This window comes from Phyllobates terribilis, unplaced genomic scaffold (assembly GCF_046119375.1).
Source record: "Phyllobates terribilis strain yellow unplaced genomic scaffold, ASM4611937v1 Scaffold_686__1_contigs__length_820107, whole genome shotgun sequence".
Lineage (NCBI taxonomy): Eukaryota > Metazoa > Chordata > Amphibia > Anura > Dendrobatidae > Phyllobates > Phyllobates terribilis.
The window spans coordinates 373,524-386,526 of NW_027363446.1; the positions used below are offsets into that span (position 1 = coordinate 373,524).

Here is a 13,003-nt window from a genome sequence, read left to right on the forward strand (position 1 = left end):
GGAACTCCTCTCTTATAGGATGAGTGAAAACCTACCGACGCCTGGGAAAGGTCCATTGTTTCAAAAATCAGACTCATCTGAGGTGACATCTGAATGATCTCCCCACTCATCAAGCAACGCTAAAAATAACAGGACATATTTAAAACAATATTAAATGTTGAACAAATGAATAATAACTTAATCCACGGAGTCTGATCAGTAACCTCATAAAGGATCATTGTAAGCTTTAGTGGAGAAAGTACAATCATTATGTGCACAAATTAATATCTGAAAAAAGTGCAAAAATCTAGTAGCTGATTTATAATTGGAAGATGATCCTGCAATGAATATCTTTTAAAGCGTCTCTCTCCACATACAATACATAAGTCCTCTACTAAAGGCTTATTTCCATCTTCATGAATGGATATTGTCGGATAGTGTTAGGAAATACAAACAGTTTTTGCAATTTACTGCTAATTAAAGATATATAAAGATGCCATAAAATCTAATGTTTTCTATTCTCCATCATGGCTGTAGATATACATGGAGGATAACTTTTTGTATCACTTTTTGTTATGCTACATGGTGATGAAAACAGAAAAGGATATAAATAAAAAAAAAAAAGTTTTCACAAAGTAAAATAGAGAGTTACCTTTTTATTATCATCTAGGACGGTGTTCATACTTTCTATCCCTAGCGTATCAATAGGTCCATCAAAGATAACCCATTTTCTTTCCGGGGTCTCAGATAACGCAAACTCCCGGAAAGTATTAGCGACTATCCCATCGGTCCACTGCAAATGAAGAGAGGCATCAATAAAATTGCTCTTCCCATAAAATCCAATACAATCCCACAATTGAAAGGATTATTAAAGGGAATGCCTGGGATTATGATATTGATGATGCACATGTATTGACTACACGTGGCCCCTATTGAAGTGAACGTGGCGGCACCGGGAGAGACCGCAAGTAAGTGATTTGCATATACGCGGTCACATGCCAACTAGAAGTGCATGACCTCACTCAAAGCAAGTGTATTGAGTGAGGCTAGACACAGTCTATTCAGAATGTGGCTGGAAGTATGCAAATTTATGCTAATTTCTGGCATAAATAATACAATTTGTTGCTTCCATGTCTGATGGGGAAAATAAAACAGTTTCCAATTTTTGTGCAAACAGGGGGTAAGCAATAATAAAATGATTGCCCGGCAATGTATGGCTGGGATCTATGTCTCTGAAGGAACCCCATCTACCATGTCCATAAGCCATAAAAGGGGAGATTTTCCCATTTTCAGCAAAGATATTAGTATTATAAACAATAATTCCAATCATAGACGAACCTCATGTGACACTGGATCAAACTGCCCGAACAGCTGCCCCATGGTGATGGCTTTAGGGTTCACTGTCCGGTAAATCACTTTTTCTTCTTCGCACCCTCGCTCATTCATAAGAGACAGCGTATCAGCGAGGACGTGGAGGACCTTCGTTTTTCCAGAGAACGGCTCTCCAACCAACATAAAACTGCACGGGATAAACAAAACGCAGCATGGTCCATTGTATAAAATGGAAACCGCGAAGAATAAATCCCCCGTCCCATGGACTTCTGTAGTTCCAGCTTACCCGTGTCTGACAATCATCATCTCATACGTCTGGATCATGTCCTCCAGGAAGACCTTCTCGGGCTGGATGTTGTGTCCAGCACAGCTCTCCTGTGCGCATTCAAGGAAATCCTGAGCAAAAGGAAGGTAAAATATTCCATCAGTCTGTTTACAGTGGATCCAATTAGAGGTGGGAGAATACATTTTCAGGACCCAGATCAGTATTCTGTGGCCGCTGGACGGGACCCCTGAGAGCCGCCTCTTAGCTGCCGGCATCCCCGGCTCCTCTTCTGATTATATGGCCTGGTGTACATCATGCTGCAACCATAACTTCATGCCAGGCCGGCTAATCTGAAGAAGAGCCGGGGGGCAGGAAGAAATAAGGTGGCTCTCAGGGGTCTCATTCAGTGCCCACTACTGACCTGATGTCACACACAGTGTAGGAAAGACAAAGTGCGACACAAAGGGATGAGGGGAAGGGAGCACCGACACTAGGGAAAGGGGGAAATGGAGACCTCCTAGGCTGATCTGCAATCACCCTGTCTCCCCTACCGACTCTATATTGGTTCCTCACCAATTGCCGTACAGGAACCTATCCCTGTATTTCCTTAGCGTTTGGCCCTGGATAGGGAAGGGGGGGGGGTGAGCACTAGTCGATCCCCACTGACAACTAAAGACAGCAAGGGGAGACAGACACGGGGGAAGTAGCTTAGCTTGAGTCGACTTCAGAGAGATGGCACACACATCCTCTTAGCACCAGAGAGGAAGTAAGAACTGTACTTGCTCCAAGCCTTCACAAGGGGTCATGTGAATATCACTGGCACCTCTGTGTAGCAACCAGGAAGTATTTAAACACCCAGGCCTGATTGTCAATTAGAGCAGGAGGGAGGTAGCCGCTGGGTCCTACAGTGAGACCGCTAAGAAGATGTCTGTAATGCCAAACGAAGGGATCTCCTGCAACCAACTGCAGGGCGACTGTCACATCTGACGCACCCATGACACCTGGCCATTGGATCAGTCTCCTGCAAATTGATTCATTCATCTAAAAAAAAATGTCTCCATAATCTACAACTAAACTAGCGATAAATCACTCACAGATGTTTCAACCATTTTTTTTCTACATCAGATCATCTTGCATTGGAGGTATAAGTGAGCCCCCTTACCGCTGGTGCCCCTGTGCAGCTGCCCAGGTTGCACTAATGGGACCGGACGATGAGTGACAAGGTCATGTAACCCAATTCCAAAGCAGTGGATCAGGATCGGGTGATTTCAATGGGATTGGTCTACCATCTACTGTGTATGGGGGCCTCATGACAGATTATGTTGGGGGACATAAAAATCGGCCGGTTGGAATTTAATCACCCGATCCTTACTTTCTGACCGTGAAATTAGCAGCTGCCATAAGATTCTGGCAGCGACTCTGTCATAGAGAAAACAGGAGCGAGCATTCCTGAATATGGGGGAGCCGGGAAAGACGGAAGGAAGGAAGGAAGGGAGACACAGATCCATTACTAATGGGTTGGCGGAGCCCCACAGGGATAGTTCACCTCAGATTTATAAAAAAGTGACGACCGGCCCCTCCAACTTAAGCTCCTCCTACTCCCATGTTCTCCAGTCCGTACACAAGCTAAGGAAGAGCAGACAACACCAGCAGAACAGTACAACCCATTCTGAAAAATTCAGAAATGTGAGAAAACAGGTTATGCAAATAACAGCAAAAAAACACACAGTCCTAGGTACAACTCACTGGACCTGACAACTGCGATGAGCTGGCGATGCTGGAAAAGAGCCCTAGTGCGCCAACCCCAGACCAGATGACCGCCATCAGGAAAGGGTCGCGCCGCATCTAGAAACAAAAAAATACTTCTGCCATGGGAGGGTGCTGTGTCTCCCTTCCTTCCTTCGCTGAAAAGGATTTTACAGGTAAGTTCTTACCAAAATCCGTCTTTCAGCAGCAGAAGGGAAGGAAGGGAGACACAGATCCATTACTAGTGGGACGTCCCAAAGCAGTCCAAAATTCTAGGGTGGGAAATAGTGGCAGAATCTCCAACACCCCAACAACTTAGGTAAGTGCGCAACCAGCGCCGAATAAAAAATAAAATAAAATAAAGAGGTAACTTAAACCACCGCCGCCTGCAGGACCCTGCGTCCCAAGGCCGCATCGGCGGAAGCACTCACGTCCACTTTATAAAATTTAGTAAAGGTGTGAACGGAGCGCCAGGTAGCCGCCCGGCAGAGCTGCGCTGCCGAGGTCCCCTGACGAAAAGCCCATGACGAACCAACAGCCCTCGTGGAATGAGCTCGAACTTTAACCGGACAAGGCTCGCCCTTGAGCCGGTACGCTTCCAGGATAGCCGAACGTATCCACCGAGCTATAGTGTCCTTGGAAGCACGCTGACCACGTCGACGACCAGCAGGAATCACAAAAAGAGAGTCCAATTTCCGAAAACCTTGCATGATTGTAAGATAGAACTTCAATGCCCGCACCAAATCCAACGAGTGCAAGGCCCACTCCTTTGGACTCTTCGGCTTCAGACAGAGAGAAGGTAACACGATGTCCTGATTGACGTGGAAATGCGACACCACTTTAGGTAAAAAATCTCCACGGGTACGAAGCACCACACGATCCGGAAGAAATTCCAGAAAAGGTGGCGAGCAAGACAGTGCCGCCAACTCCGAAACCCTTCTCAAAGAGGTGACCGCTACCAGGAAGGCCACCTTCCAAGAAAGCAAGTAAAGCGTAGCTGAATCCATACGCTCAAAAGGCTCATGCTGAAGAGCTTCCAGGAATAGATTAAGCCGCCAAGGAGCCACAACCGCCTCCCGAGGCGGAAACTGACGAGCAACCCCATGAAAAAAAGAACGCACGTCCCTACGTGAAGCAATAGCCCTTCGAAAAAGCGCGGATAGTGCAGATACCTGACCTCGTAAGGTACCAACTGCTAGACCCTTGGCCAAACCATATTGCAGAAAAGCCAAGAAGTTGGGGATGGAAAAAACCCTCGGGTTCCTTGACGATCCAGAACACCAAGAATAAAAAGACTCCCAAGTTCTGTGATAAATCCTAGTCGTGGCTGGACCTCTGGCAGAAATAACCTCGGACGAAAAACCACGACGGTTCAAGATCTCGGTCTCAAGTGCCACGCCGTCAAACAAAGTGACTTCAGGTCCGGATGACGAATGGGCTCTTGGATTAACAGGTCCGGGCGAAGAGGCAGTGGAAACGGAGGCGACACCAGCGTCGAACACCACGTCCTCCGTGGCCAATCCGGCGCTACCAAAATTGCTGATACTCTTTCCAGTTTGATCCGCCAAATCACCAAAGGAAGTAAGGATACTGGCGGAAACACATAGATCAGCTCGAACTGGTCCCACGGGGCCACTAGAGCATCTACCGCCACAGCCTCCGGGTCCCTGTACCTGGACATGAATGTCGGAACCCTGGCGTTCAGCCTGGATGCCATCAAATCCACCTGAGGAGTCCCCCACCGGGAGCACAGCAGTGCAAACACTTCCGGATGAAGACTCCATTCTCCGGGATCCACCTGCTTGCGACTGAGGAAGTCCGCCGAGATATTCAGCACACCTGGGATATGAATCGCGGAGATGGCTGGAACCCTGGACTCGGCCCAAACCAGGATCCGAGAGACCTCCATCATGAGTCTGGAACTCCTCGTCCCGCCCTGATGGTTGATATACGCGACAGCCGTCGCATTGTCCGACTGAATCCGGACCGGCAGACCGCTCAAAAGGACCGTCCAATGTCGGAGGCAGAGAAAAATTGCTCTCAACTCATGTTGATCGGTAGAGACGACTCCTCTGACGACCAGACCCCCTGAACCCAGAGGTCGTTCCAAACCCCCCCCCAGCCAGTCAGGCTGGCATCGGTGGAAATCACCGACCACCTTGGGAGAAGAAAGGATTTCCCCAGGGATAGAGTTTCCGGACGTAACCACCATCCAAGAGACTCTCGCACCCTGCGGGAGATAAAGACCGAGCGATCCAGTGAAGTCGGCGATCGATCCCAACTGGTCAGAATAAGATTTTGGAGATCCCGGGAATGAAATTGTGCAAACGGTACGGCTTCCATTGTCGCCACCATCAGACCCAGAAGGCGCATGCATTCCCGAAGGGACATTGCCATCGCCGACCTCATAGCCTGGACATGGCGACGAAGGTTCGTTTGTTTGTCCGGAGGCAGGGACACCACTGCCCGTACTGTGTCGAAATGCATCCCCAAGAACAGGATTGACTGCGTCGGTTTTAATGACGACTTCTTCCAATTGACCAGCCACCCGAAGTCCTCCAGGTGCTGGAGGGAGAGATCGCGAGCAGTCATCGCCTCCTCCGCTGTGGGCGACACAATCAACAGGTCGTCCAGGTTGGGTAGAATCATAACTCCTTGTTTTCGAAGAAGCGCCATGAGTGGCGCCAGAATCTTTGTAAAAACCCTGGGTGCCGAGGCCAACCCGAATGGTAGGGCCACAAACTGGTAATGGGCCTGACCTATGGCGAAACGCAGGAAACGCTGGTGAGCTCTGCCGATAGGGACATGCAAATAGGTGTCGCGGATGTCGATCGACACCAAGAAATCGTACTGCGACAGGGCCGCTACGACAGAGCGGAGAGACTCCATGCGGAATTTCCGGGTCCGGACATGCAGATTCAAATCTTTGAGATCCAGAATGGGGCGAAACTTGTCCTCCTTTTTGGTGACCACAAAAAGGTTGGAGTAAAACCCCCTTCCCCGGTCCTCTGGCGGAACCGGGACCACCACACCCTGCTGCAGAAGAGTGTCTACCTCCCGCAGCAGTGCTGCAGCCAGCTTGGGCTCGGACGGGGTGCGTGACTGACGAAACCTGTCCGGGGGACGAGAGTGAAACTCTATGAAATAGCCTGCCAACATAACTCGCGTCACCCAGGCGTCCGAAATGTGGGACGCCCAAATCGACCCGAATTGTAGCAGACGACCTACCACCCGAGAGCCCTCGAGCGGAATCCTGGCGTCAGTCCGCCTTAGCGGGCTTCTTGTCAACCTCCCGTTTGTCCTGACGGAAATGTTGCTTCCAGGAAATACGGGATTTCTGGGTGGACTTCTTACCGGAAGCCGAGGGACGACCCGATCCCCAAGAAGGCTGACCGAACCGCCCCCTGGTCCGAAAGGACCGACGACCACCACTGGCACTTGACCTGCCAGACGTGGAAGCCGCCGCCTTCCGCTGAGGCAAGGCAGCATCCTTAGCCTTGGCCTTAGCAATCAGCTCCGTGAGGTCCGAACCAAAAAGATGACCGCCTTTGTACGCTAGACTAAGCAAACCTTGTTTGGATACTGCGTCTCCAGTCCACTGTTTATGCCACAGTGCTCTCCTGACTGTGACGGCCGAAGATTGAGACCTGGACAGAATGGAAGTAGTATCCAGTACTGCGTCCCTGCCATAATGTGTCGCCTCTTCCAACAGCTGGAAAAGCCTTTCCACTTCCGACAGCGGAGTTCCATCCTGCCATGCCGTCCGCAGCTGGTCCAACCACCGCAGAGAAGCCTCACCGGCCCACATGGCCCCCAAGACTACACGGAATCCATGACCCGCGGCCTCGTAGATGGACTTCGCCGCTAACTTCGTTCTTCTGTCCAGAGGCTCCTGAAGACTGGCCTTCCCTTTAACAGGAAGCAAGGAAGATTTGCTAAGCTGAGACAGAGGAAGGTCCACTTCAGGGGAGGGAACCCAATTAGCGATCGTCTCCGTGGCGCAGGGATACAAGGCATAAAAAAAACGCATCCCCTGGAAGCATTTATCCGGACACCGGCGTTCTTTCTCCACTGCCTCGTTAAGTTCATCATGCGCCGGTAATGTTGAACGAGCCCGACGCGACTCCTGATACAGCCGGGCCGACTTGCCAGGCTTTGTCAGCTCTTCAGACAGCTGTAACGCTTCCCGCATGGCTCCAATAAGAGCATCCACGCGGCCCGAAAGCGAAGCAGGACGACTCTGCCGATCCTCATCCTCAGAATCGGAGATTTCACCAACCGAGCTTGTTGGTGAATCTGGAGCCTCCGATGCACCGCACGGAGGAGACAGCGCCACCCTCTGGCGCTTCTTGCCTCGTGGTGTCGGTTGCGACTTAGCTGACACCCAATGACCCAGGAGGTTAGAAAGACTGTCAATGGAGCGGGTGAGAGCCTCCACTTTAACATCACTAAGGGTCGAACTTGACGCCGTCGAAGACCTGGGTGTATCAGAAATGCGAGACCGATCCTGAAACGGATCGGGAGAGAGGTCCGCGCCCCCTGGTCCCTGATCCGTCATGCCTCCCACATCAGATGCCAGCATGTTAGAATGAGTATGGTAACCTAGGGTGTGCGAAAATAGCTAACACAGCCTGCTTCCACAAAAAAAAAATTCCCCCCTTTTTTTTTTTTTTTAACTTTTAAGGCACTGAAGGGTTAAAACTCTCCTCTAGAGAGAGTTACCCCAGCCCTGCAGAGCAAAAGTTAACCTAACAAACTGGGGAGAAGCGCCCTCTGAAACAGAAGTGTGCACCCCCAGAAAGAGTTAACAGCCCTGTTGAGCAGACCCCTTCAGAAGGGGTTAATGCTGCTGACACGCTAAATACCTCACTGCCTTAAGAGGTCAGAGAAGTGAGAGTGTCCAGAAAAGCGGTAGCGGCAAATAGCACCTTGCCTGCCTTAGCAGGTCAGCCAAGGTGCTCTGCAATGGAAAGAACAAAAAGGGAGCCTCTGCCTACAGGCAGAAACGACTCACCAGTGCCGTGGTGACTGCTCCTTCTGAGCTGTGAGGGCGGTGAACGGGGAGCAGAGAGCCGGAGGTGCACGTGGAGGGAAGCCGGAAGGAGGGAGAGGGGCGGAGAGCTCAGCGCGCGCTAAGCCAGGAGCTTCCTGTCAGAACTACAATGACAGGAAGCCGAACGACGCGAAGCCCGGCCCCCCGAGCTCACTCACAGAGCCCGCGCTCAGAGAGAAAGCGCGCGCTCTCCTGAAGGCTTCCTGCCTAAAAGTGACGGCAGGAAGCCAAGATAATAAAGCCACGCCCCCTGTTCCAACGGAGCCGTGCTCCTCCGTCCCTGCTCCCCAGCCCCCAGGGTCAGAGAATGCAGCGGTGATCCTCATACACCGTCTGCAAATACAGAAAAGCAGAAAATCACCACATGAAATAACGGCGGCGGCCGCACTCATACACAGAGCACTTACCCCGCTGTGCGCCACAGGGACCCCCAGGGATGTGTGGTGCTGTGACCCCACAGGCGGTGTGCGTCTCTGCCAGGAAGCGCCCTATGTACCCCGGGGCCGGCAGGTTACTGCGGGGACCTCCTTAAGGGGTACGCAGGTCTGCCAGGGGAGGGCAGGGGTCCCGGCAGCGCCGAGACCCCCTGAGACCTCTAGACCACGGGGGGTCCAGGTCTCCTTTGGTAAAAATAAAAAATCTTCTGAGGAGCTGCAAAGGCAGCGACTATCCTCTGCGACCTCAAATTTCAGACTGGAGAACATGGGAGTAGGAGGAGCTTAAGTTGGAGGGGCCGGTCGTCACTTTTTATAAATCTGAGGTGATCTATCCCTGTGGGGCTCCGCCAACCCACTAGTAATGGATCTGTGTCTCCCTTCCTTCCCTTCTGCTGCTGAAAGATAACTATCATCCAAATGATAGCTGGCCAGCTATATAGGAGCTATCACTTGCCATTAATATGCAATTTTATTACCTGGTGTAAATGCCGCTGTTCTCCTGAATCCGGTGCGGTTTTTCTTTTGCTCCTGCGCCTCTCCATTCCTGAGATATAGCCTCTTTATAGAAATCTAGTTCATAATTTTTAATAGCCAAGTGGGCGTGGTCATCAAGTCCTCTCTGTGGGAGTCTTCAGGAAGGCCTTGCCCAGTTGGCTTAAAGGGCTAGAGGAGAGTGACAGATGTCAGGAACGGAGAGGAGCAGGAAGAAAAGAAAAACAATGCCGGAGTCAGGAGAACAGCGGCATTTACATATTTATGGCGAGGGACAAGTCCTCTTTAAGTCTTGGAAAACCCCTTTAAGACACTATTATATTTTAATACCTTATAGTCGGCTTCCGGAAGTTGAATGCCAGGGAACAGGTCACTGGTAATCCCATTGAACAGAGGAATATCATGAGACAAAAATTTGGGTTCGTTTACATCCTTAATTGACGGCAAGAGCTAAATAGAATGAAAAAGGATTAAATGATAAAATAATTCATATACAATATGACATGAAACAATATTAAAAGTGAAGAACCCCATTACAAAGGAGCAGTCAGCTCTTGTGGTATGTCTGTATTAGTAAAGAATAGTATTCTCCAAAAAATAAGTATGAAACCTCTTTTCCTAAAACTCTACATTGTATCGTCCCTCTGTTATACCTCCTGGAAATGTATGTGTAAATGACATATAATGTATATATAATCTATATAGGGGACAACCCTATACAATCTGACTGTGCCCAAACAGTGGTGACATTGTCAGACTGTGTAGGGGACTCGTTATTGACAGATTTCAATTAATTCCTACATTTCCAGGAATGATAAAAGAGGAACGGAACGCTGCTGAGTTGCAGTAAATTATGCTGCAGAATTGTTTCTCCATAGGGAATAGATGTGGCCTCTGTGTTGCACTGTTAATTGCCGGCTGCAGAATGAGTTAAGTGAGATACTGTCAGTGAACTCGTTTTTGCTGGCTGACGGGGAGTTTGTAAATGTTTTATCTGTCTTTTTCTGAGCTCCTCTCAGTTTATTTATGACCACAGACCTTATCAAAATTGAATGTGCAGGGAATCAAAAAGCCGGTGAAAGCCAAGCGATGCAAAATTTTTAATAAAAAACAATTGTTAAGATGATTTTTAGCCTAAAATACATGCGTTTAAGTTAAAAATCAAACTGTCCCATAAGATGAACAAGCTACGTGTTTAACAACTATAGTTTTGACACTTTTGCACAGATGAGATCTAACAAGCCAGGAACAGTAATGTGCAGACATTATTTGCAAGTCTCTGTCTGCTATTATAAAATCAGACAGCTGTAATTTTTGTGATCCAAATGCTTCTCGGTAAGATGGTAATGCTATCCTATACGAGATGTAAAGCGACCAACAGTTCAGAACTTACAAGAATATCTTCATTTTCATGGGGGAATTTCAGCTTCAGATTGCCAGCAGCGGTCAGCACAGCCTTTACTGCACGCATCCCATAATCATAATGGAACTGGGACGAGAGCGGCTCCGAGCACAGCCGGGAAGTCATTACCATCTTCACCGAAAGAGGTTTAGCGTGCAGAAAAGCGTAAGAATAAAGGCCGATCTCCGCAATCAGAGCATAGTTGGGGACCATCATTGCTACAGTCCGGAAAAGAACCAGAAATGCGCAAACCAGATGGGTCAGTCAACAAATGAAACTAAATTACTGTAAACTAGGCAGAGAGCCGGGGAACCCATTATGTCCATTTACACTATCCTCCACCCCAGACCTAAAAGTGATGTGTCTATTCCACATCAGAGGAAAGTCAGTCAAAGTGTGGTTAAAGGGGTATTCCCATCTCCAAGATCCAGTCCCAATATGTAATAGGGGTAATAATAATAATGTTTGCAAATATCTCCAATTAGAAATGTAGTATAGTTCTTCTGATTAGCTATGTTGCTTACCCCCATGTGCAGGACATTGCAGTAGCTTAGGTTTCCATGGTTACGACCACTCATAGTAACAGTTAGTTACTTGCTAGTGGTCGTAACCATGGATACCTAAGCTACTGCTATGTCCTGCACATGGGGTAAGCGACATAGCTAATCAGAAGAACTATACTACATTTCCAATTGGAGGTATTTGCTATTAATATTATTATTACACCTATTACATATTGGGATAGAATCTTGGAGATGGGAATACTCCTTTAACACTTTCCAAATCTCTCTCCACACCTCTACTGTGTCCATTTTGGAAAATAGGAGAATGGGACATCAATATTAAGGAGCTTGCAGAAATGAGGGCATCAGGTGTGGTGATTATACATAGGAAATGTGCAATCTCATATAGGTTTGGGGGAGAATAATCCCTTTGATGAAATCTTATGTTTCTTTTGTAAACCTAGCATTTACTTGAAAGTTTGTGAACCCCTCAAAAATTTCTGTATTACTGCATAAATTTGACTTAAAGCTACATCAGTCTGTGAGGTCACAAAGTAACTCAAGGTAACCGCTAAGCAACTAAAGGCCTCTCCTCACATTAGCTAATGTAATTGTTCATGAGTCCACCATCAGAAAGACAATGAACAACAATGGCGAGCATGGCAGGATTGCAAGGAGAAAGGCAATGCGATTTAAAATGTCACTGCTAAAACTCACCTGGGCACATCAATAGCTAACTGGAATAATGCTTTGTGGAAGGATGAGGCCAAGATAGAGATTTTAAGTGAGAAGCTATATGTTTGCAGAAAGAAAATACTGCATTACAGCATAAGAACCTCCTATCATCTATGAAACACAAAGATGGTAATCGTAACCTGCTTTGGGCCTGTTTTGCTGCACTTGGCCAAGGACGGCTGCCATCATTGATGGAACAATGAATTCTAAAATCTATCAGCAAATGCTAAAGGAAAATATCAGGATATCAGTTCATGTACTGAATCTCAAGAAAACGTGGGTCATGCAGCAAGACAATGGCCCAAAGACACAAGTCGCTCTACAAAAGAATGGTTGAATAAACATAAAGCTTTGGAATGGCCGAGTCATAGTCCTGAGCTGAATCCTATAGAAATGTTGTGGAAGGACCCGATGCAAGGCACTGGGACTCTTTACCTTGAGGTTATCCGGCAGCTCAGAACGTCCCGCGTAGCCAGGATTCATGGTAATGGCTAAGAAGCAATTTGGGTTAAGCTTCAGCTCTGTTCCTTCGAAGTTGAACATGTCCATCTTCGTCTGGATGGCTCTCTGGATGCGGAGAATCTGTTGGGCCACCACGGACAACACCTCCAGCTCAATATGGTTAAACTCATCAAAACACACCCATGTTCCCGATGATGCCAGCCCTTTGAAAAACTAAAAAAAAGTATATACAGTACAGACCAAAAGTTTGGACACACCTTCTCATTTAAAGATTTTCTGCATTTACATGACTATGAAAATTGTACATTCACACTGAAGGCATCAAATTATTAATTAACACATGTGGAATTATATACTTAACAAAAAAGTGTGAAACAACTGAAAATATGTCTTATATTCTAGGTTCTTCAAAGTAGCCACCTTTTGCTTTGATGACTGCTTTGCACACTCTTGGCATTCTCTTGATGAGCTTCAAGAGGTAGTCACCGGAAATGGTCTTCCAACAATCTTGAAGGAGTTCCCAGAGATGCTTAGCACTTGTTGGCCCTTTTGCCTTCACTCTGCGGTTCAGCTCAACCCAAACCATCTCTATTGGGT

The 13,003-nt window shown here is 47.9% G+C and overlaps 1 protein-coding gene across 1 annotated transcript in view; it reads right to left on the bottom strand.

Annotated features, from left to right (window-relative positions):
* Positions 1 to 12,605, bottom strand: part of LOC141235831 (dynein axonemal heavy chain 12-like) — a 33,920-nt gene extending 21,315 nt beyond the window's left edge. Inside the window, exons 1-6 of the mRNA XM_073668181.1 lie at positions 12,380 to 12,605; positions 9,635 to 9,754; positions 1,598 to 1,707; positions 1,318 to 1,498; positions 632 to 772; positions 36 to 119 (exon numbers count right to left, since the gene is read on the bottom strand). Of these exons, the coding sequence (XP_073524282.1) occupies positions 36 to 119; positions 632 to 772; positions 1,318 to 1,498; positions 1,598 to 1,707; positions 9,635 to 9,754; positions 12,380 to 12,493 (750 nt within the window). The 5' untranslated portion in view covers positions 12,494 to 12,605. The remainder of the gene's footprint in view (positions 1 to 35; positions 120 to 631; positions 773 to 1,317; positions 1,499 to 1,597; positions 1,708 to 9,634; positions 9,755 to 12,379) is intronic.
* Positions 12,606 to 13,003: the final 398 nt, after the last annotated feature.